We start from the raw sequence: 25,214 nt of genomic DNA on the forward strand, positions 1-25,214 counted from the left end.
ATTGATGATGGTTGACCAGGGGCTGATGGGTGATATTATTAATGATGGTTGACCAGGGGCTGATGGGTGATATTATTGATGATGGTTGACCAGGGGCTGATGGGTGATATTATTGATGATGGGTGATATTATTGATGATGGTTGACCAGGGGCTGATGGGTGATATTATTGATGATGGTTGACCAGGGGCTGATGGGTGATATTATTGATGATGGTTGACCAGGGGCTGATGGGTGATATTATTGATGATGGGTGATATTATTGATGATGGTTGACCAGGGGCTGATGGGTGATATTATTGATGATGGTTGACCAGGGGCTGATGGGTGATATTATTGATGGTTGATGGGTGATATTATTGATGATGGTTGACCAGGGGCTGATGGGTGATATTATTGATGATGGTTGACCAGGGGCTGATGGGTGATATTATTGATGATGGGTGATATTATTGATGATGGTTGACCAGGGGCTGATGGGTGATATTATTGATGATGGTTGACCAGGGGCTGATGGGTGATATTATTGATGATGGTTGACCAGGGGCTGATGGGTGATATTATTGATGATGGTTGACCAGGGGCTGATGGGTGATATTATTGATGATGGTTGACCAGGGGCTGATGGGTGATATTATTGATGATGGTTGACCAGTGTTGAGAGGTGATATTAGTGATGAAGTCTCTCCTCACTGACTCTGCTGCTATCTCTGATCAACATCATAGATAGTAAAGATGTGTTGCATTACTAACCTTGTCTCCCTGTTTGTGTCTCAGGAGGAAGCCAGCAGGCGCCTGGTTAGATGTGAGCCCAGGGAGATGGCCAGACAGGTTGATTCTGGCACTCAGACTGATCCTGTGGTGGTTCTGTCTCTAGCCCAGGCTGCTGTTCTGGGGCTCATCTCTCAGAATGAGGTGTTTGGTGCTACCATCGCTCCTAATGGCTTCTACACAGGAGAACCTAAAGAGTCCCCTGCCCTACCTGTAGAGGGGGTGGATTACGAATACGCTGATCAGCTGATAGGAGCTAACGGAGATTACCTGGGAGAAAACCTGCCTGAAGACGGCCACATGCAGCCCAGCTGTAGCCAGAGGAGGTGGCACGGACCACCCCCCGAGGGGAAGATGGTAGGACCCGAGCGCCATGCTGGAGTGCCTGTGGACGGGTCATCCCAAGTGAAAGGAGAAGGGGTTATCACTGGCCTGACGTCCTGTGTTCACATGCTGAACAACCTGGCTACTACTAGAGGGGGATTGGTCCAGGTTGACCCCGCCTCTCTCCGTGCCGCCGCCCAAAAAGGCTGTGCCGAGTGTGACAGAGACATGTCCAGCCAGCAGGCTAACACACACCCTCACACACACTCCCAGGCAGGGCACAGCCATAAAGGGGAGCCGGGGCATCGAGGCCTGCAGGGGCAGAGGGGGCATCAGGAGAGAGCAAGGGAGGAGGAGGAGGAGGAGGGAGAGCAGGGAAACAGCCTGATGAAAGGAGGACAGGAGGAGACTATCAGCAGCTACTTCCAGTCCAGCGAGGTGGGGGGGTACGAGGGTGGGGAGATCTACCATGAGAACAGCCAGGGTATGATGTGGGGCAACCAGCTGGAGCAGGGGGTAGGGGGAAGAGGAGGAGCAGGAGCAGGAAGAGGAGGGACCCATCGTCACCACGGCCGGAGGGTTGACCGTCTAGACATCAACATCCAGATAGATGAGTCGTACTGCGTGGACATGGGGGAGGGGCTGAAGAGATGGAAGTGCCGTATGTGTGAAAAGTCTTACACCTCCAAGTACAACCTGGTAACTCACATCCTGGGTCACCAGGGCATCAAGCCCCACGCCTGCCCCCACTGTGGGAAGCTGTTTAAGCAGCCCAGCCACCTGCAGACCCACCTGCTCACCCACCAGGGAACTAGGCCTCATAAATGCACCGTGTGTAAGAAGGGCTTCACCCAGACCTCCCACCTGAAGAGACACATGCTGCAGCACACCGACGTCAAACCTTACAGCTGCCGCTTCTGTCGCCGTGGCTTCGCCTACCCCAGCGAGCTCCGCGCCCACGAGACCAAACACGAGCGCGGGCGCTGCCACGTGTGTTCCCAGTGTGGCATGGAGTTCCCCACCTACGCCCATCTGAAGCGCCACCAGACCAGCCACCAGGGACCAACTACTTACCAGTGTACAGAGTGCAACAAGTCCTTCACCTACCGCAGCCAGCTGCAGAACCATCTCCTGAAACACCAGAGTCCTCGGCCATATTCCTGTTCCCACTGTGGGCTGGAGTTTGTCCAGCTGCACCACCTCCGCCAGCACGCCCTCACACACAAGGTACCTAACTCTGACCCCTGACCCCTAGCCATAACCCTCCGCCAGCACGCCCTCACACACAAGGTACCTAACTCTGACCCCTGACCATAACCCTCCGCTAGCACGCCCTCACACACAAGGTACCTAACTCTGACCCCTACCCATAACCCTCAGCCAGCACGCCCTCACACACAAGGTACCTAACTCTGACCCCTACCCATAACCCTCCGCCAGCACGCCCTCACACACAAGGTACCTAACTCTGACCCCTACCCATAACCCTCCGCCAGCACGCCCTCACACACAAGGTACCTAACTCTGACCCCTACCCATAACCCTCCGCCAGCACGCCCTCACACACAAGGTACCTAACTCTGACCCCTACCCATAACCCTCAGCCAGCACGCCCTCACACACAAGGTACCTAACTCTGACCCCTAACCATAACCCTCCGCCAGCACGCCCTCACACACAAGGTACCTAACTCTGACCCCTAGCCATAACCCTCCGCCAGCACGCCCTCACACACAAGGTACCTAACTCTGACCTCTGACCATAAGCCTCCGCCAGCACGCCCTCACACACAAGGTACCTAACTCTGACCCCTGACCCCTAACCATAACCCTCCGCCAGCACACCCTCACACACTACATGGCCAAATGTATGTGGACACCCTTTCAAATGATTGGAATCAGCTATTTCAGCCACACCAGTTGCTGACAGGTGTATATAATTGAGCGCACAGCCATGCAATCTCCATAGACACACATTTGAAATGGAATTTCCTTACCTAAGAGCTCAGTGACTTTCAACGTGGCACCGTCATAGGATCCCACCTTTCCAACATGTCAGTTCATGAAATTTCTGCCCTTGTAGAGCTGCCCCGGTCAACTGTAAGTGCTGTTATTGTGAAGTGGAAATGTCTAGGAGCAACAACAGCTCAGCCGCGAAGTGGTAGGGCACACAATCTCACAGAACGGGACCGCAGAGTGCTGAAGCGAGTAAAAATGGTCTGTTCTCGGTTGCAACACTCGATACAGAGTTCCAAACTGCCATTCATTTTTTCCCCCATGGTGGATTTTTAGAGACATTTCAAATAAGAGCTGTGATTTGTGTGGGCTTACCCATGTGTGGTGTTTTGATGGCTGTGATAATCTCTCTAAGGTGCCTTTTATAAATATATTCACCAACCAAAACATGTTGGCACAAGAACTGTTCGTCGGGAGCATCATGAAATGGGTTTCCATGGCTGAGCAGCCACACACAAGCCTAAGATCACCATGCGCAATGCCAAGCGCCGGCTGGAGTGGTGTAAAGCTCGCCGCCATTGCATCCTGGAACAGTAGAAACGCGTTCTCTGGAGTGATTAATCACGCTTCACCATCTGGCAGTCTGTCTGTCAAATCTGGGTTTGGTGGATGCCAGTTAACTCTACCTGCCCAAATGAATAGTGCCCACTGTAATGTTTGGTGGAGGAGGAATAATGGCCTGGGGCTGTTTTTCATGGTCAGGGCTCAGCCCCTTAGTTCCAGTGAAGGGAGATCTTAACGCTACAGCATGCATTCTAGGCTATTCTGTGCTTCCAACTTTGTAGCAACAGTTTGGGGGAAGGCCCTTTCCTGTTTCAGCATGACAATGCCCCCGTGCACAAAGTGAGGTCCATACAGAAATGGTTTGTCGAGATCGGTATGGAAGAACTTGACTGGCCTGCACACAGCCCTGACCTCAATCCCATTGAACACCTTTGGGATGAATTAGAACGCTGACTGTGTGCCGACCTCACTAATGCTGTTGTGGCTGAATGGAAGAAAGTCCCTGCAGCAATGTTCCAACATCTAGTGGAAAGCCTTCCCAGAAGAGTGGAGGCTGTTATAGCAGCAGTGTTCCAACATCTAGTGGAAAGCCTTCCCAGAAGAGTGGAGGCTGTTAAAGCAGCAATGTTCCAACATCTAGTGGAAAGCCTTCCCAGAAGAGTGGAGGCTGTTATAGCAGCAATGTTCCAACATCTAGTGGAAAGCCTTCCCAGAAGAGTGGAGGCTGTTATAGCAGCAATGTTCCAACATCTAGTGGAAAGCCTTCCCAGAAGAGTGGAGGCTGTTATAGCAGCAATGTTCCAACATCTAGTAGAAAGTTATGATGTTCCCCAGAAAGAGTGGAGGCTGTCCAGGGGCTGATGTGATAGCAGGTTCCCACATAGCCATGTAGCTAGGCTGTTCCTGATGTTCCAAATCTAGTGGAAAGCCTTCCCAGAAGAGTGGAGGCTGTTATAGCAGCAATGTTCCAACATCTAGTGGAAAGCCTTCCCAGAAGAGTGGAGGCTGTTATAGCAGCAATGTTCCAACATCTAGTGGAAAGCCTTCCCAGAAGAGTGGAGGCTGTTATAGCAAGCAATGTTCCAACACCAGTGGAAAGCCTTCTTAAGAAGAGTTGGAGGCTGTTATAGCAGCAATGTTCCAACAGCATCCTCACCCACAATGGAAAGCCTAACCTAGCCCCTGAGTTTAACCCTAGCTGTTCCGCCAGCATCCCTCACCCACAATATACCTTAAGTCCATAATCTAACCCTGACCTTTAACCCTAGATGTTCCAGCATGTCCACATACCTTTGGCCATGTAGCTAATCCTGACCTTTAACCCGAGCCCTCCGCCAGCATCCCTCACCCACAATATACCTAAACCCTAACTATAACCCCTGACCTTCAACCCAAGCCTTCTGCCAGCATCCCTCACCCACAATATACCTAAACCGTAACTCTTAACCTTTAACCCTAGCCTTCCGCCAGCATCCCTCACCCACAATATACCTAAACCATAACTCTAACCCCTGACCTTTAACCCTAGCCCTCCGCCAGCATCCCTCACCCACAATATACCTAAACCATAACTCTAACCCCTGACCTTTAACCCTAGCCCTCCGCCAGCATCCCTCACCCACAATATACCTTAACCCTAACTCTAACCGCTGACCTTTAACCCTAGCCCTCCTCCAGCATCCCTCAACCACAAGGTACTGACCATCTGAGACCACTGGAACCCCTATCTCTAACCATAACCCAGAAGGTTTCAAAGGCCATGGTAGACTGACTATGCTCTCAGTGGTTCAGTTTAGTTAGTCTTTATTAAAAGTAGTTATTTCTAGGAACTGTATATAGTCCTTGGTTCTGATTAGATGACCAACCTGAGAGGTGTAGTCAGTCAGTGGTGTTGGTATAGATTAGATGACCAACCTGAGAGATGTAGTCAGTGGTGTTGGTATAGATTAGATGACCAACCTGAGAGGTGTAGTCAGTGGTGTTGGTATAGATTAGATGACCAACCTGAGAGATGTAGTCAGTGGTGTTGGTATAGATTAGATGACCAACCTGAGAGATGTAGTCAGTGGTGTTGGTATAGATTATATGACCAACCTGAGAGATGTAGTCAGTGGTGTTGGTATAGATTATATGACCAACCTGAGAGGTGTAGTCAGTCAGTGGTGTTGGTATAGATTAGATGACCAACCTGAGAGGTGTAGTCAGTCAGTGGTGTTGGTATAGATTAGATGACCAACCTGAGAGGTGTAGTCAGTGGTGTTGGTATAGATTAGATGACCAACCTGAGAGGTGTAGTCAGTGGTGTTGGTATAGATTAGATGACCAACCTGAGAGGTGTAGTCAGTGGTGTTGGTATAGATTAGATGACCAACCTGAGAGGTGTAGTCAGTGGTGTTGGTATAGATTAGATGACCAACCTGAGAGGTGTAGTCAGTGGTGTTGGTATAGATTAGATGACCAACCTGAGAGGTGTAGTCAGTGGTGTTGGTATAGATTAGATGACCAACCTGAGAGGTGTAGTCAGTGGTGTTGGTATAGATTAGATGACCAACCTGAGAGGTGTAGTCAGTGGTGTTGGTATAGATTAGATGACCAACCTGAGAGGTGTAGTCAGTGGTGTTGGTATAGATTAGATGACCAACCTGAGAGGTGTCAGTCAGTGGTGTTGGTATAGATTAGATGACCAACCTGAGAGGTGTAGTCAGTGGTGTTGGTATAGATTAGATGACCAACCTGAGAGGTGTAGTCAGTGGTGTTGGTATAGATTAGATGACCAACCTGAGAGGTGTAGTCAGTGGTGTTGGTATAGATTAGATGACCAACCTGAGAGGTGTAGTCAGTGGTGTTGGTATAGATTAGATGACCAACCTGAGAGGTGTAGTCAGTGGTGTTGGTATAGATTAGATGACCAACCTGAGAGGTGTAGTCAGTGGTGTTGGTATAGATTAGATGACCAACCTGAGAGGTGTAGTCAGTGGTGTTGGTATAGATTAGATGACCAACCTGAGAGGTGTAGTCAGTGGTGTTGGTATAGATTAGATGACCAACCTGAGAGGTGTAGTCAGTGGTGTTGGTATAGATTAGATGACCAACCTGAGAGGTGTAGTCAGTGGTGTTGGTATAGATTAGATGACCAACCTGAGAGGTGTAGTCAGTCAGTGGTGTTGGTATAGATTAGATGACCAACCTGAGAGGTGTAGTCAGTGGTGTTGGTATAGATTAGATGACCAACCTGAGAGGTGTAGTCAGTGGTGTTGGTATAGATTAGATGACCAACCTGAGAGGTGTAGTCAGTGGTGTTGGTATAGATTAGATGACCAACCTGAGAGGTGTAGTCAGTGGTGTTGGTATAGATTAGATGACCAACCTGAGAGGTGTAGTCAGTGGTGTTGGTATAGATTAGATGACCAACCTGAGAGGTGTAGTCAGTGGTGTTGGTATAGATTAGATGACCAACCTGAGAGGTGTAGTCAGTGGTGTTGGTATAGATTAGATGACCAACCTGAGAGGTGTAGTCAGTGGTGTTGGTATAGATTAGATGACCAACCTGAGAGGTGTAGTCAGTGGTGTTGGTATAGATTAGATGACCAACCTGAGAGGTGTAGTCAGTGGTGTTGGTATAGATTAGATGACCAACCTGAGAGGTGTAGTCAGTGGTGTTGGTATAGATTAGATGACCAACCAGTGGTGTTGGTAGAGATTAGATGACCAACCTGTAGTCAGTGGTGTTGGTATAGATTAGATGACCAACCTGAGAGGTGTAGTCAGTGGTGTTGGTATAGATTAGATGACCAACCTGAGAGGTGTAGTCAGTGGTGTTGGTATAGATTAGATGACCAACCTGAGAGGTGTAGTCAGTCAGTGGTGTTGGTATAGATTAGATGACCAACCTGAGAGGTGTAGTCAGTGGTGTTGGTATAGATTAGATGACCAACCTGAGAGGTGTAGTCAGTGGTGTTGGTATAGATTAGATGACCAACCTGAGAGGTGTAGTCAGTGGTGTTGGTATAGATTAGATGACCAACCTGAGAGGTGTAGTCAGTGGTGTTGGTATAGATTAGATGACCAACCTGAGAGGTGTAGTCAGTGGTGTTGGTATAGATTAGATGACCAACCTGAGAGGTGTAGTCAGTCAGTGGTGTTGGTATAGATTAGATGACCAACCTGAGAGGTGTAGTCAGTGGTGTTGGTATAGATTAGATGACCAACCTGAGAGGTGTAGTCAGTGGTGTTGGTATAGATTAGATGACCAACCTGAGAGGTGTAGTCAGTGGTGTTGGTATAGATTAGATGACCAACCTGAGAGGTGTAGTCAGTGGTGTTGGTATAGATTAGATGACCAACCTGAGAGGTGTAGTCAGTGGTGTTGGTATAGATTAGATGACCAACCTGAGAGGTGTAGTCAGTGGTGTTGGTATAGATTAGATGACCAACCTGAGAGGTGTAGTCAGTGGTGTTGGTATAGATTAGATGACCAACCTGAGAGGTGTAGTCAGTGGTGTTGGTATAGATTAGATGACCAACCTGAGAGGTGTAGTCAGTGGTGTTGGTATAGATTAGATGACCAACCTGAGAGGTGTAGTCAGTGGTGTTGGTATAGATTAGATGACCAACCTGAGAGGTGTAGTCAGTGGTGTTGGTATAGATTAGATGACCAACCTGAGAGGTGTAGTCAGTGGTGTTGGTATAGATTAGATGACCAACCTGAGAGGTGTAGTCAGTGGTGTTGGTATAGATTAGATGACCAACCTGAGAGGTGTAGTCAGTGGTGTTGGTATAGATTAGATGACCAACCTGAGAGGTGTAGTCAGTGGTGTTGGTATAGATTAGATGACCAACCTGAGAGGTGTAGTCAGTGGTGTTGGTATAGATTAGATGACCAACCTGAGAGGTGTAGTCAGTGGTGTTGGTATAGATTAGATGACCAACCTGAGAGGTGTAGTCAGTGGTGTTGGTATAGATTAGATGACCAACCTGAGAGGTGTAGTCAGTGGTGTTGGTATAGATTAGATGACCAACCTGAGAGGTGTAGTCAGTGGTGTTGGTATAGATTAGATGACCAACCTGAGAGGTGTAGTCAGTGGTGTTGGTATAGATTAGATGACCAACCTGAGAGGTGTAGTCAGTGGTGTTGGTATAGATTAGATGACCAACCTGAGAGATGTAGTCAGTGGTGTTGGTATAGATTAGATGACCAACCTGAGAGGTGTAGTCAGTGGTGTTGGTATAGATTAGATGACCAACCTGAGAGGTGTAGTCAGTGGTGTTGGTATAGATTAGATGACCAACCTGAGAGGTGTAGTCAGTGGTGTTGGTATAGATTAGATGACCAACCTGAGAGGTGTAGTCAGTGGTGTTGGTATAGATTAGATGACCAACCTGAGAGGTGTAGTCAGTGGTGTTGGTATAGATTAGATGACCAACCTGAGAGGTGTAGTCAGTGGTGTTGGTATAGATTAGATGACCAACCTGAGAGGTGTAGTCAGTGGTGTTGGTATAGATTAGATGACCAACCTGAGAGGTGTAGTCAGTGGTGTTGGTATAGATTAGATGACCAACCTGAGAGATGTAGTCAGTGGTGTTGGTATAGATTAGATGACCAACCTGAGAGGTGTAGTCAGTGGTGTTGGTATAGATTAGATGACCAACCTGAGAGGTGTAGTCAGTGGTGTTGGTATAGATTAGATGACCAACCTGAGAGGTGTAGTCAGTGGTGTTGGTATAGATTAGATGACCAACCTGAGAGGTGTAGTCAGTGGTGTTGGTATAGATTAGATGACCAACCTGAGAGGTGTAGTCAGTGGTGTTGGTATAGATTAGATGACCAACCTGAGAGGTGTAGTCAGTGGTGTTGGTATAGATTAGATGACCAACCTGAGAGGTGTAGTCAGTGGTGTTGGTATAGATTAGATGACCAACCTGAGAGGTGTGTCAGTCAGTGGTGTTGGTATAGATTAGATGACCGACCTGAGAGGTGTAGTCAGTGGTGTTGGTATAGATTAGATGACCAACCTGAGAGGTGTAGTCAGTGGTGTTGGTATAGATTAGATGACCAACCTGAGAGGTGTAGTCAGTGGTGTTGGTATAGATTAGATGACCAACCTGAGAGGTGTAGTCAGTGGTGTTGGTATAGATTAGATGACCAACCTGAGAGGTGTAGTCAGTCAGTGGTGTTGGTATAGATTAGATGACCAACCTGAGAGATGTAGTCAGTGGTGTTGGTATAGATTAGATGACCAACCTGAGAGGTGTAGTCAGTGGTGTTGGTATAGATTAGATGACCAACCTGAGAGGTGTAGTCAGTGGTGTTGGTATAGATTAGATGACCAACCTGAGAGGTGTAGTCAGTGGTGTTGGTATAGATTAGATGACCAACCTGAGAGGTGTAGTCAGTGGTGTTGGTATAGATTAGATGACCAACCTGAGAGGTGTAGTCAGTCAGTGGTGTTGGTATAGATTAGATGACCAACCTGAGAGGTGTAGTCAGTGGTGTTGGTATAGATTAGATGACCAACCTGAGAGTGTAGTCAGTGGTGTTGGTATAGATTAGATGACCAACCTGAGAGGTGTAGTCAGTGGTGTTGGTATAGATTAGATGACCAACCTGAGAGGTGTAGTCAGTGGTGTTGGTATAGATTAGATGACCAACCTGAGAGGTGTAGTCAGTGGTGTTGGTATAGATTAGATGACCAACCTGAGAGGTGTAGTCAGTGGTGTTGGTATAGATTAGATGACCAACCTGAGAGTGTGTCAGTCAGTGGTGTTGGTATAGATTAGATGACCAACCTGAGAGGTGTAGTCAGTGGTGTTGGTACAGATTAGATGACCAACCTGAGAGGTGTAGTCAGTGGTGTTGGTATAGATTAGATGACCAACCTGAGAGGTGTAGTCAGTGGTGTTGGTATAGATTAGATGACCAACCTGAGAGATGTAGTCAGTGGTGTTGGTATAGATTAGATGACCAACCTGAGAGGTGTAGTCAGTGGTGTTGGTATAGATTAGATGACCAACCTGAGAGATGTAGTCAGTGGTGTTGGTATAGATTAGATGACCAACCTGAGAGTGTGTAGTCAGTGGTGTTGGTATAGATTAGATGACCAACCTGAGAGATGTAGTCAGTGGTGTTGGTATAGATTAGATGACCAACCTGAGAGGTGTAGTCAGTGGTGTTGGTATAGATTAGATGACCAACCTGAGAGGTGTAGTCAGTGGTGTTGGTATAGATTAGATGACCAACCTGAGAGGTGTAGTCAGTGGTGTTGGTATAGATTAGATGACCAACCTGAGAGATGTAGTCAGTGGTGTTGGTATAGATTAGATGACCAACCTGAGAGGTGTAGTCAGTGGTGTTGGTATAGATTAGATGACCAACCTGAGAGGTGTAGTCAGTGGTGTTGGTATAGATTAGATGACCAACCTGAGAGGTGTAGTCAGTCAGTGGTGTTGGTATAGATTAGATGACCAACCTGAGAGGTGTAGTCAGTGGTGTTGGTATAGATTAGATGACCAACCTGAGAGGTGTAGTCAGTGGTGTTGGTATAGATTAGATGACCAACCTGAGAGGTGTAGTCAGTGGTGTTGGTATAGATTAGATGACCAACCTGAGAGGTGTAGTCAGTGGTGTTGGTATAGATTAGATGACCAACCTGAGAGGTGTAGTCAGTGGTGTTGGTATAGATTAGATGACCAACCTGAGAGTGTGTAGTCAGTGGTGTTGGTATAGATTAGATGACCAACCTGAGAGGTGTAGTCAGTGGTGTTGGTATAGATTAGATGACCAACCTGAGAGTGTAGTCAGTGGTGTTGGATAGATTAGATGACCAGACCTGAGACAGACGGTCAGTCAGTGGTGGGTTGGACAGATTAGATGACCAACCTGGGTGTGAGACAGACGGTCAGACGCGGTATGAGACAGACGGTGAGGGGTGGGTTGAGAGACGGTAGACGCGGTGGGTTGAGACAGACGGTCAGACGGGGTGGGTTGAGACCAGACCTGGTGGGTTGAGACAGACGGTGGGTGGGGAGAGACAGACGGTCAGACCGGTGGGTTGAGACAGACGGTCAGTGGTGGGTTGAGACAGACGGACCAGACGCGGTGGGTTGAGACAGACGGTCAGACGCGGTGGGTTGAGACACGGTCAGACGCGGTGGGTTGAGACAGACGGTCAGTCGCGGTGGGTTGAGACAGACGGTCAGACGCGGTGGGTTGAGACAGACGGTGTTGGACGGTGGGTTGAGACAGACGGTCAGACGCGGTGGGAGGTGAGACAGACGGTCAGACGCGGTGGGTTGAGACAGACGGTCAGACGCGGTGGGTTGAGACAGACGGTCAGACCGGTGGGTGAGTCAGACAGGTGGGTTGAGACAGACGACCAGACGGGGTGGGTTGAGACAGACGGTGGACGCGGTGGGTTGAGACAGACGGTCAGACAGCGGTGGGTTGAGACAGACGGTCAGACGCGGTGGGTTGAGACAGACGGTCAGACGCGGTGGGTTGAGACAGACGGTCAGACGTGGTCAGTGGGTTGAGACAGACGGTCAGACGCGGTGGGTTGAGACCAGACGGTCAGACGCGGTGGGTTGAGACAGACGGTCAGACGCGGTGGTGGGTTGAGACAGACGGTCAGACGCGGTGGGTTGAGACAGACGGGGACGTGTGGGTTGAGACAGACGGTCAGACGCGGTGGGTTGAGACAGACGGTCAGACGCGGTGGGTTGAGACAGAGACGCGGTGGGTTGAGACAGACGGTCAGACGAGGTGGGTTGAGACAGACGGTGAGACGCGGTGGGTTGAGACAGACGGTCAGACGCGGTGGGTTGAGACAGACGGTCAGACGCGGTGGGTTGAGACAGACGGTGAGACGCGGTGGGTTGAGCCAGACGGTCAGACGCGGTGGGTTGAGACAGACGGTCAGACGCGGTGGGTTGAGACAGACGGTCAGACGCGGTGGGTTGAGACAGACGGTCAGACGCGGTGGGTTGAGACAGACGGTCAGACGCGGTGGGTTGAGACAGACGGTCAGACGCGGTGGGTTGAGACAGACGGTCAGACGCGGTGGGTTGAGACAGACGGTCAGACGCGGTGGGTTGAGACAGACGGTCAGACGCGGTGGGTTGAGACAGACGGTCAGACGCGGTGGGTTGAGACAGACGGTCAGACGAGGCGGGTTGAGACAGACGGGATTGAGTGTGGGAAAGGGGGATACCTTGTCAGTTCCACAACTGAATGCATTCAACTGAAATGTGTCTTCCATATTTAACCCATCTCTCTGAATCAGAGCGGTGCGGGGTCTGACTTAATTGACATCTACGTCATCGGTGCCCGAGGAGAAGTTGTTTGGGGTAACTGCCTTGCCCAAGGGCAGAACGGCAGACTTTTCAACCTTGCCAACTCGGGGACTCGAACTAGCGACCTTTCGGTTACTGGGCCAAAGCTCTTAACCGCTGGGCTACCTGTGTCTGTCTGTCCGATATCTAGAACAAAGAATACATGATCCTTCATGTATCCCAATCAGACCTGGCTCAGATGCATATGAATCATATCAGTACTAGTGCTTGATTTAGTGTGCAATGGAATAATAATAAGTGAAGGGCACCACCCAGCCTTTAGAAGTATTTGACCAAGCTAGGTCTGATCCCAGTATAACAGACCAACCAAGCTAAGTACCACCCAGCCTTTAGAAGTATTTGACCAAGCTAGGTCTGATCCCAGTATAACAGACCAACCAAGCTAAGTACCACCCAGCCTTTAGAAGTATTTGACCAAGCTAGGTCTGATCCCAGTATAACAGACCAACCAAGCTAAGTACCACCCAGCCTTTAGAAGTATTTGACCAAGCTAGGTCTGATCCCAGTATAACAGACCAACCAAGCTAAGTACCACCCAGCCTTTAGAAGTATTTGACCAAGCTAGGTCTGATCCCAGTATAACAGACCAACCAAGCTAAGTACCACCCAGCCTTTAGAAGTATTTGACCAAGCTAGGTCTGATCCCAGTATAACAGACCAACCAAGCTAAGTACCACCCAGCCTTTAGAAGTATTTGACCAAGCTAGGTCTGATCCCAGTATAACAGACCAACCAAGCTAAGTACCACCCAGCCTTTAGAAGTATTTGACCAAGCTAGAGCCTTTAGAAGTATTTGACCAAGCTAGGTCTGATCCCAGTATAACAGACCACAAGCCAGCCTGATCCCAGTATAACAGACCAACCAAGCTAAGTACCACCCAGCCTTTAGAAGTATTTGACCAAGCTAGGTCTGATCCCAGTATAACAGACCAACCAAGCTAAGTACCACCCAGCCTTTAGAAGTATTTGACCAAGCTAGGTCTGATCCCAGTATAACAGACCAACCAAGCTAAGTACCACCCAGCCTTTAGAAGTATTTGACCAAGCTAGGTCTGATCCCAGTATAACAGACCAACCAAGCTAAGTACCACCCAGCCTTTAGAAGTATTTGACCAAGCTAGGTCTGATCCCAGTATAACAGACCAACCAAGCTGGGTACCACCCAGCCTTTAGAAGTATTTGACCAAGCTAGGTCTGATCCCAGTATAACAGACCAACCAAGCTAAGTACCACCCAGCCTTTAGAAGTATTTGACCAAGCTAGGTCTGATCCCAGTATAACAGACCAACCAAGCTAAGTACCACCCAGCCTTTAGAAGTATTTGACCAAGCTAGGTCTGATCCCAGTATAACAGACCAACCAAGCTAAGTACCACCCAGCCTTTAGAAGTATTTGACCAAGCTAGGTCTGATCCCAGTATAACAGACCAACCAAGCTAAGTACCACCCAGCCTTTAGAAGTATTTGACCAAGCTAGGTCTGATCCCAGTATAACAGACCAACCAAGCTAAGTACCACCCAGCCTTTAGAAGTATTTGACCAAGCTAGGTCTGATCCCAGTATAACAGACCAACCAAGCTAAGTACCACCCAGCCTTTAGAAGTATTTGACCAAGCTAGGTCTGATCCCAGTATAACAGACCAACCAAGCTAAGTACCACCCAGCCTTTAGAAGTATTTGACCAAGCTAGGTCTGATCCCAGTATAACAGACCAACCAAGCTAAGTACCACCCAGCCTTTAGAAGTATTTGACCAAGCTAGGTCTGATCCCAGTATAACAGACCAACCAAGCTAAGTACCACCCAGCCTTTAGAAGTATTTGACCAAGCTAGGTCTGATCCCAGTATAACAGACCAACCAAGCTAAGTACCACCCAGCCTTTAGAAGTATTTGACCAAGCTAGGTCTGATCCCAGTATAACAGACCAACCAAGCTAAGTACCACCCAGCCTTTAGAAGTATTTGACCAAGCTAGGTCTGATCCCAGTATAACAGACCAACCAAGCTAAGTACCACCCAGCCTTTAGAAGTATTTGACCAAGCTAGGTCTGATCCCAGTATAACAGACCAACCAAGCTAAGTACCACCCAGCCTTTAGAAGTATTTGACCAAGCTAGGTCTGATCCCAGTATAACAGACCAACCAAGCTAAGTACCACCCAGCCTTTAGAAGTATTTGACCAAGCTAGGTCTGATCCCAGTATAACAGACCAACCAAGCTAAGTACCACCCAGCCTTTAGAAGTATTTGACCAAGCTAGGTCTGATCCCAGTATAACAGACCAACCAAGCTAAGTACCACCCAGCCTTTAGAAGTATTTGACCAAGCTAGGTCTGATCCCAGTATAACAGACCAACCAAGCTAAGTACCACCCAGCCTTTAGAAGTATTTGACCAAGCTAGGTCTGATCCCAGTATAACAGACCAACCAAGCTAAGTACCACCCAGCCTTTAGAAGTATTTGACCAAGCTAGGTCTGATCCCAGTATAACAGACCAACCAAGCTAAGTACCACCCAGCCTTTAGAAGTATTTGACCAAGCTAGGTCTGATCCCAGTATAACAGACCAACCAAGCTAAGTACCACCCAGCCTTTAGAAGTATTTGACCAAGCTAGGTCTGATCCCAGTATAACAGACCAACCAAGCTAAGTACCACCCAGCCTTTAGAAGTATTTGACCAAGCTAGGTCTGATCCCAGTATAACAGACCAACCAAGCTAAGTACCACCCAGCCTTTAGAAGTATTTGACCAAGCTAGGTCTGATCCCAGTATAACAGACCAACCAAGCTAAGTACCACCCAGCCTTTAGAAGTATTTTGACCAAGCTAGGTCTGATCCCAGTATAACAGACCAACCAAGCTAAGTACCACCCAGCCTTTAGAAGTATTTGACCAAGCTAGGTCTAACAGATCCCAGTATAACAGACCAACCAAGCTAAGTACCACCCAGCCTTTAGAAGTATTTGACCAAGCTAGGTCTGATCCCAGTATAACAGACCAACCAAGCTAAGTACCACCCAGCCTTTAGAAGTATTTGACCAAGCTAGGTCTGATCCCAGTATAACAGACCAACCAAGCTAAGTACCACCCAGCCTTTAGAAGTATTTGACCAAGCTAGGTCTGATCCCAGTATAACAGACCAACCAAGCTAAGTACCACCCAGCCTTTAGAAGTATTTGACCAAGCTAGGTCTGATCCCAGTATAACAGACCAACCAAGCTAAGTACCACCCAGCCTTTAGAAGTATTTGACCAAGCTAGGTCTGATCCCAGTATAACAGACCAACCAAGCTAAGTACCACCCAGCCTTTAGAAGTATTTGACCAAGCTAGGTCTGATCCCAGTATAACAGACCAACCAAGCTAAGTACCACCCAGCCTTTAGAAGTATTTGACCAAGCTAGGTCTGATCCCAGTATAACAGACCAACCAAGCTAAGTACCACCCAGCCTTTAGAAGTATTTGACCAAGCTAGGTCTGATCCCAGTATAACAGACCAACCAAGCTAAGTACCACCCAGCCTTTAGAAGTATTTGACCAAGCTAGGTCTGATCCCAGTATAACAGACCAACCAAGCTAAGTACCACCCAGCCTTTAGAAGTATTTGACCAAGCTAGGTCTGATCCCAGTATAACAGACCAACCAAGCTAAGTACCACCCAGCCTTTAGAAGTATTTGACCAAGCTAGGTCTGATCCCAGTATAACAGACCAACCAAGCTAAGTACCACCCAGCCTTTAGAAGTATTTGACCAAGCTAGGTCTGATCCCAGTATAACAGACCAACCAAGCTAAGTACCACCCAGCCTTTAGAAGTATTTGACCTAGGTCTGATCCCAGTATAACAGCTAGGTCTGATCCCAGTATAACAGACCAACCAAGCTAAGTACCACCCAGCCTTTAGAAGTATTTGACCAAGCTAGGTCTGATCCCAGTATAACAGACCAACCAAGCTAAGTACCACCCAGCCTTTAGAAGTATTTGACCAAGCTAGGTCTGATCCCAGTATAACAGACCAACCAAGCTAAGTACCACCCAGCCTTTAGAAGTATTTGACCAAGCTAGGTCTGATCCCAGTATAACAGACCAACCAAGCTAAGTACCACCCAGCCTTTAGAAGTATTTGACCAAGCTAGGTCTGATCCCAGTATAACAGACCAACCAAGCTAAGTACCACCCAGCCTTTAGAAGTATTTGACCAAGCTAGGTCTGATCCCAGTATAACAGACCAACCAAGCTAAGTACCACCCAGCCTTTAGAAGTATTTGACCAAGCTAGGTCTGATCCCAGTATAACAGACCAACCAAGCTAAGTACCACCCAGCCTTTAGAAGTATTTGACCAAGCTAGGTCTGATCCCAGTATAACAGACCAACCAAGCTAAGTACCACCCAGCCTTTAGAAGTATTTGACCAAGCTAGGTCTGATCCCAGTATAACAGACCAACCAAGCTAAGTACCACCCAGCCTTTAGAAGTATTTGACCAAGCTAGGTCTGATCCCAGTATAACAGACCAACCAAGCTAAGTACCACCCAGCCTTTAGAAGTATTTGACCAAGCTAGGTCTGATCCCAGTATAACAGACCAACCAAGCTAAGTACCACCCAGCCTTTAGAAGTATTTGACCAAGCTAGGTCTGATCCCAGTATAACAGACCAACCAAGCTAAGTACCACCCAGCCTTTAGAAGTATTTGACCAAGCTAGGTCTGATCCCAGTATAACAGACCAACCAAGCTAAGTACCACCCAGCCTTTAGAAGTATTTGACCAAGCTAGGTCTGATCCCAGTATAACAGACCAACCAAGCTAAGTACCACCCAGCCTTTAGAAGTATTTGACCAAGCTAGGTCTGATCCCAGTATAACAGACCAACCAAGCTAAGTACCACCCAGCCTTTAGAAGTATTTGACCAAGCTAGGTCTGATCCCAGTATAACAGACCAACCAAGCTAAGTACCACCCAGCCTTTAGAAGTATTTGACCAAGCTAGGTCTGATCCCAGTATAACAGACCAACCAAGCTAAGTACCACCCAGCCTTTAGAAGTATTTGACCAAGCTAGGTCTGATCCCAGTATAACAGACCAACCAAGCTAAGTACCACCCAGCCTTTAGAAGTATTTGACCAAGCTAGGTCTGATCCCAGTATAACAGACCAACCAAGCTAAGTACCACCCAGCCTTTAGAAGTATTTGACCAAGCTAGGTCTGATCCCAGTATAACAGACCAACCAAGCTAAGTACCACCCAGCCTTTAGAAGTATTTGACCAAGCTAGGTCTGATCCCAGTATAACAGACCAACCAAGCTAAGTACCACCCAGCCTTTAGAAGTATTTGACCAAGCTAGGTCTGATCCCAGTATAACAGACCAACCAAGCTAAGTACCACCCAGCCTTTAGAAGTATTTGACCAAGCTAGGTCTGATCCCAGTATAACAGACCAACCAAGCTAAGTACCACCCAGCCTTTAGAAGTATTTGACCAAGCTAGGTCTGATCCCAGTATAACAGACCAACCAAGCTAAGTACCACCCAGCCTTTAGAAGTATTTGACCAAGCTAGGTCTGATCCCAGTATAACAGACCAACCAAGCTAAGTACCACCCAGCCTTTAGAAGTATTTGACCAAGCTAGGTCTGATCCCAGTATAACAGACCAACCAAGCTAAGTACCACCCAGCCTTTAGAAGTATTTGACCAAGCTAGGTCTGATCCCAGTATAACAGACCAACCAAGCTAAGTACCACCCAGCCTTTAGAAGTATTTGACCAAGCTAGGTCTGATCCCAGTATAACAGACCAACCAAGCTAAGTACCACCCAGCCTTTAGAAGTATTTGACCAAGCTAGGTCTGATCCCAGTATAACAGACCAACCAAGCTAAGTACCACCCAGCCTTTAGAAGTATTTGACCAAGCTAGGTCTGATCCCAGTATAACAGACCAACCAAGCTAAGTACCACCCAGCCTTTAGAAGTATTTGACCAAGCTAGGTCTGATCCCAGTATAACAGACCAACCAAGCTAAGTACCACCCAGCCTTTAGAAGTATTTGACCAAGCTAGGTCTGATCCCAGTATAACAGACCAACCAAGCTAAGTACCACCCAGCCTTTAGAAGTATTTGACCAAGCTAGGTCTGATCCCAGTATAACAGACCAACCAAGCTAAGTACCACCCAGCCTTTAGAAGTATTTGACCAAGCTAGGTCTGATCCCAGTATAGTCATGCTTTTCCTTCAGCTTCTTTACAGAATTTGAACTAACTTCATGTTCATTCATTCGGCTGCAATGGTCCTCATCTAACTGTCCTCCTGTGTTCTTATTGGTCAGGGAATGAAGGGTCATAAGTGTGAGGTGTGTTCCCGTGAGTTCACCTTGTCAGCCAACCTGAAGAGACACATGTTGATCCACAACAGCATCAGACCCTTCCAGTGTCACATCTGCTTCAAGAGCTTCATCCAGAAACAGACGCCAAAACGCACTAACCCACCTGCCCCAAACCCTTCAAATGCAAGGTGAGTTTATATCCAGGGTTGGAACAAGTTCAGGGAACGGAAAATAACAGGAACCTGGAAGGAACGTGATCCATAACATAACTGTTATTTTAAAAGCATGGGAACCGGTTAATAACGTTATTTTATGTTCCAGGCATTTGTTTCTGTTAATGTTAGTCATGCTTTGACTTTTCCAGGTGTGCGGGAAGTCGTTCAACAGAATGTACAACCTGCTGGGTCACATGCACCTCCACGCCGGCTCCAAACCCTTCAAGTGTCCTTACTGCTCCTCCAAGTTTAACCTGAAGGGGAACCTCAGCCGACACATGAAGGTCAAACACGGCATGGACATCTCACCTGACGGACAAGGTAGGGCTTTATCCCTAACCCTTTACCCTAACCCTTTACCCCTAACCCTTTACCCCTAACCCTTTACCCCTAACCCTTTACCCTAACCCTTTACCCCTAACCCTTTACCCCTAACCCTTTACCCTAACCCTTTACCCTAACCCTTTACCCCTAACCCTTTACCCCTAACCCTTTACCCTAACCCTTTACCCCTAACCCTTTACCCCTAACCCTTTACCCTAACCCTTTACCCTAACCCTTTACCCTAACCCTTTACCCCTAACCCTTTACCCCTAACCCTTTATGCACCCTAACCCTTTACCCTAAACCCTAACCCTTTACCCCTAACCCTTTACCCTAACCCTTTACCCCTAAACCCTAACCCTTTACCCCTAACCCTTTACCCTAACCCTTTACCCCTAACCCTTTACCCCTAACCCTTACCCTAACCCTTTACCCTAACCCTTTACCCCCTAACCCTTTACCCTAACCCTTTATCCCTAACCCTTTACCCCTAACCCTTTACCCCTAACCCTTTACCCCTAACCCTTTACCCCTAACCCTTTACCCTAACCCTTTACCCCTAACCCTTTACCCTAACCCTTTACCCCTAACCCTTTACCCCTAACCCTTTACCCCTAACCCTTTACCCCTAACCCTTTACCCCTAACCCTTTACCCCTAACCCTTTACCCCTAACCTTTACCCTAACCCTTTACCCTAACCCTTTACCCCTAACCCAGCATGAACATCTCACCTGACGGACAAGGTAGGGCTTTATCCCTAACCCTTACCCCTAACCCTTTACCCCTAACTCTTTACCCCTAACTCTTTACCCCTAACTCTTTACCCCTAAGCCTTTACCCCTAAGCCTTTACCCCTAAGCCTTTACCCCTAACCCTTTACCCCTAACCCTTTACCCCTAACCCTTTATCCCTAACCCTTTACCCCTAACCCTTTACCCTAACCCAGTATGAACATCTCCCCTGATGGACCTTTACCCTAACCCTTTACCCTAACGCTTTACCCTACCCTTTACCCTAACTCTTTACTAACCTTTACCCTAACCCTTTACCCCTAACTCTTTACCCCTAACTCTTTACCCCTAACCCTTTACCCCTAAGCCTTTACCCCTAAGCCTTTACCCCTAACCCTTTACCCCTAACCCTTTACCCTAACCCTTTACCCTAACCCAGCATGAACATCTCCCCTGATGGACAAGGTAGGGCTTTACCCCTAACCCTTTACCCCTAACCCTTTACCCCTAACCCTTTATCCCTAACCCTTTACCCCTAACCCTTTACCCTAACCCAGCATGAACATCTCCCCTGATGGACAAGGTAGGGCTTTACTCTCCTTCCTCTCATCTCACGATCCATCACTTATTTATTCAGCTACCTAACTACCATTCCTGTAGCCTTCTTATTGTAGGCTTAGTGTTAGTAAAAGTCAATGAGCAGCCTGACTTAGTGGTTGTATATCTTGTTTGTGATCCAGTTGGTTCTACCACTGTGTTCTGAGTTGGGGTTAGGGTTTGTTCTTACACTATGTTCTGGGTTGGGGTTAGGGTTTGTTCTACCACTGGGTTCTGGGTTAGGGTTGGTTCAACCTCTGGGTTTTAGGGTTGGTTCTACCACTGTGTTCTGGGTTTGTTCAACCACTGTGTTCTGGGTTTGTTCAACCACTGGGGTTGGGGTTGGTTCAACCACTGTGTTCTGGGTTTGTTCAACCTCTGGGTTTTAGGGTTGGTTCTACCACTGTGTTCTGGGTTTGTTCAACCACTGTTCTGGGTTGGGGTTGGTTCAACCACTGTGTTCTGGGTTGGGGTTAGGGTTGGTTCTACCACTGTGTTCTGGGTTTGTTCAACCACTGTTCTGGGTTGGGGTTGGTTCTACCACTGTGTTCTGGGTTTGTTCAACCACTGTGTTCTGGGTTGGGGTTAGGGTTGGTTCTACCACTGTGTTCAGGGTTTGTTCAACCACTGTTCTGGGTTGGGGTTGGTTCTACCACTGTTCTGGGTTAGGGTTTGTTCAACCACTGTTTTCTGGGTTAGGGTTTGTTCAACCACTGTGTTCTGGGTTGGGATTAGGGTTGGTTCTACCACTGTTCTGGGTTGGGATTAGGGTTGGTTCTACCACTGTTCTGGGTTGGGATTAGGGTTGGTTCTACCACTGTGTTCTGGGTTGGTTTGTTCTACCACTGTTCTGGGTTAGGGTTTGTTCTACCACTGTGTTCTGGGTTGGGGTTAGGGTTTGTTCTACCACTGTTCAGGGTTGGGGTTGGTTCTACCACTGTGTTCTGGGTTGGGGTTGGTTCATCCACTGTGTTCTGGGTTGGTTCAACCACTGTGTTCTGGGTTGGTTCAACCACTGTGTTCTGGGTTGGTTCAACCACTGTGTTCTGGGTTGGTTCAACCACTGTGTTCTGGGTTGGGGTTTGTTCTACCACTGTGTTCTGGGTTGGGGTTTGTTCTACCACTGTGTTCTGGGTTGGTTCTACCACTGTGTTCTGGGTTGGGGTTGGTTCAACCACTGTGTTCTGGGTTGGTTCAACCACTGTGTTCTGGGTTGGTTCAACCACTGTGTTCTGGGTTGGTTCAACCACTGTGTTCTGGGTTGGGGTTTGTTCTACCACTGTGTTCTGGGTTGGTTCTACCACTGTGTTCTGGGTTGGGGTTGGTTCTACCACTGTGTTCTGGGTTGGGGTTGGTTCTACCACTGGGTTCTGGGTTGGTTCAACCACTGTGTTCTGGGTTGGGGTTGGTTCAACCACTGTGTTCTGGGTTGTTTCTACCACTGTGTTCTGGGTCGGGGTTGGTTCAACCACTGTGTTCTGGGTTGTTTCTACCACTGTGTTCTGGGTTGGGGTTGGTTCTACCACTGTGTTCGGGGTTGGTTCAACCACTGTGTTCTGGGTTGTTTCTACCACTGGGTTCTGGGTTGGTTCTACCACTGTGTTCTGGGTTGGGGTTGGTTCAACCACTGTGTTCTGGGTTGGGGTTGGTTCAACCACTGTGTTCTGGGTTGGGGTTGGTTCTACCACTGTGTTCTGGGTTGGGGTTGGTTCTACCACTGTGTTCTGGGTTGGGGTTGGTTCAACCACTGTGTTCTGGGGTTGGGGTTGGTTCTACCACTGTGTTCTGGGGTTGGGGTTGGTTCTACCACTGTGTTTTGGGGCTGGTTCTACCACTGTGTTCTGGGTTGGGGTTGGTTCAACCACTGTGTTCTGGGTTGGTTCAACCACTGTGTTCTGGGTTGGGGTTGGTTCTACCACTGTGTTCTGGGTTGGTTCTACCACTGTGTTCTGGGTTGGGGTTGGTTCAACCACTGTGTTCTGGGTTGGGGTTGGTTCAACCACTGTGTTCTGGGTTGGGGTTGGTTCTACCACTGTGTTCTGGGTTGGGGTTGGTTCTACCACTGTGTTCTGGGTTGGGGTTGGTTTCAACCAATGTGTTCTGGGTTGGGGTTGGTTCTACCACTGTGTTCTGGGTTGGGGTTGGTTCAACCACTGGGTTCTGGGTTGGTTCAACCACTGGGTTCTGGGTTGGTTCTACCACTGTGTTCTGGGTTGGGGTTGGTTTCAACCAATGTGTTCTGGGTTGGGGTTGGTTCTACCACTGTGTTCTGGGTTGGGGTTGGTTCAACCACTGTGTTCTGGGTTGGTTCAACCACTGTGTTCTGGGTTGGGGTTGGTTGTACCACTGTGTTCTGGGTTGGTTCTACCACTGTGTTCTGGGTTGGGGTTGGTTCTACCACTGTGTTCTGGGTTGTTTCTACCACTGGGTTCTGGGTTGGTTCAACCACTGTGTTCTGGGTTGGGGTTGGTTCAACCACTGTGTTCTGGGTTGGGGTTGGTTCTACCACTGTGTTCTGGGTTGGTTCAACCACTGTGTTCTGGGTTGTTTCTACCACTGGGTTCTGGGTTGGGGTTGGTTCTACCACTGTGTTCTGGGTTGGGGTTGGTTCTACCACTGTGTTCTGGGTTGGGGTTGGTTCAACCACTGTGTTCTGGGTTGGGGTTGGTTCAACCACTGTGTTCTGGGTTGGGGTTGGTTCAACCACTGTGTTCTGGGTTGGTTCAACCACTGTGTTCTGGGTTGGGGTTGGTTCAACCACTGTGTTCTGGGTTGGGGTTGGTTCTACCACTGGGTTCTGGGTTGGTTCAACCACTGTGTTCTGGGTTGGGGTTGGTTGTACCACTGTGTTCTGGGTTGGTTCAACCACTGTGTTCTGGGTTGGGGTTGGTTCTACCACTGGGTTCTGGGTCGGGTTGGTTCTACCACTGTGTTCTGGGTTGGTTCTACCACTGTGTTCTGGGTCGGGGTTGGTTTTACCACTGTGTTCTGGGTCGGGGTTGGGGTTGGTTCTACCACTGTGTTCTGGGTTGGGGTTGGTTCTACCACTGTGTTCTGGGTTGGGGTTGGTTCAACCACTGTGTTCTGGGTTGGGGTTGGTTCTACCACTGTGTTCTGGGTTGGTTCTACCACTGTGTTCTGGGTTGGGGTTGGTTCAACCACTGTTCTGGGTTGGGGTTGGTTCAACCACTGTTCTGGGTTGGGGTTGGTTCAACCACTGTGTTCTGGGTTGGTTCTACCACTGTGTTCTGGGTTGGTTCTACCACTGTGTTCTGGGTTGGGGTTGGTTCAACCACTGTGTTCTGGGTTGGTTCAACCACTGTGTTCTGGGTTGGGGTTGGTTCTACCACTGGGTTCTGGGTTGGTTCAACCACTGTGTTCTGGGTTGGGGTTGGTCTACCACTGGGTTCTGGGTGGGTTGGTTCTACCACTGTGTTCTGGGTTGGTTCTACCACTGTGTTCTGGGTTGGTTCTACCACTGTTCTGGGTTGGGGTTGGTTCTACCACTGTGTTCTGGGTTGGGGTTGGTTCTACCACTGTGTTCTGGGTTGGTTCTACCACTGTGTTCTGGGTTGGTTCTACCACTGTGTTCTGGGTTGGGGTTGGTTCTACCACTGTGTTCTGGGTTGGTTCTACCACTGTGTTCTGGGTTGGGGTTGGTTCTACCACTGTGTTCTGGGTTGGTTCTACCACTGTGTTCTGGGTTGGTTCTACCACTGTGTTCTGGGTTGGGGTTGGTTCTACCACTGTGTTCTGGGTTGGGGTTGGTTCTACCACTGTGTTCTGGGTTGGTTCTACCACTGTGTTCTGGGTTGGTTCTACCACTGTGTTCTGGGTTGGTTCTACCACTGTGTTCTGGGTTGGGGTTGGTTCAACCACTGTGTTCTGGGTGGGGTTGGTTTTACCACTGTGTTCTGGGTCGAGGTTGGGGTTGGTTCTACCACTGTGTTCTGGGTTGGGGTTGGTTCTACCACTGTGTTCTGGGTTGGTTCTACCACTGTGTTATGGGTCTGTGGGGTTGGTTCTACCACTGTGTTCTGGGTTGGTTCTACCACTGTGTTCTGGGTTGGGGTTGGT

General features: G+C 48.4%; 1 protein-coding gene and 2 long non-coding RNA genes across 3 annotated transcripts in view; 2 read left to right on the forward strand and 1 right to left on the reverse strand.

Annotated features, from left to right (window-relative positions):
• znf710b (zinc finger protein 710b) overlaps nt 1-25,214 on the forward strand; it is a 31,681-nt gene that overhangs the window by 4,407 nt on the left and 2,060 nt on the right. Inside the window, 4 exon segments of the mRNA XM_052517329.1 lie at nt 777-2,321; nt 19,273-19,417; nt 19,420-19,457; nt 19,634-19,805. Coding sequence (XP_052373289.1) covers nt 777-2,321; nt 19,273-19,417; nt 19,420-19,457; nt 19,634-19,805 — 1,900 coding nt within the window.
• On the forward strand, nt 2,546-2,870 carry LOC127929372 (uncharacterized). The gene is made up of 3 exons (XR_008134672.1): nt 2,546-2,664; nt 2,721-2,776; nt 2,833-2,870. It is a non-coding gene; the product is annotated as an uncharacterized LOC127929372 (long non-coding RNA).
• LOC127929366 (uncharacterized) lies at nt 5,079-11,223 on the reverse strand. The gene is made up of 11 exons (XR_008134665.1): nt 10,716-11,223; nt 10,445-10,669; nt 9,990-10,083; nt 9,716-9,854; nt 9,083-9,217; nt 8,768-8,812; nt 7,639-7,777; nt 7,365-7,503; nt 6,707-6,800; nt 5,268-5,707; nt 5,079-5,198 (listed from the first exon to the last, which is right to left on the reverse strand). It is a non-coding gene; the product is annotated as an uncharacterized LOC127929366 (long non-coding RNA).

Source organism: Oncorhynchus keta, unplaced genomic scaffold, assembly GCF_023373465.1.
Source record: "Oncorhynchus keta strain PuntledgeMale-10-30-2019 unplaced genomic scaffold, Oket_V2 Un_scaffold_6846_pilon_pilon, whole genome shotgun sequence".
Lineage (NCBI taxonomy): Eukaryota > Metazoa > Chordata > Actinopteri > Salmoniformes > Salmonidae > Oncorhynchus > Oncorhynchus keta.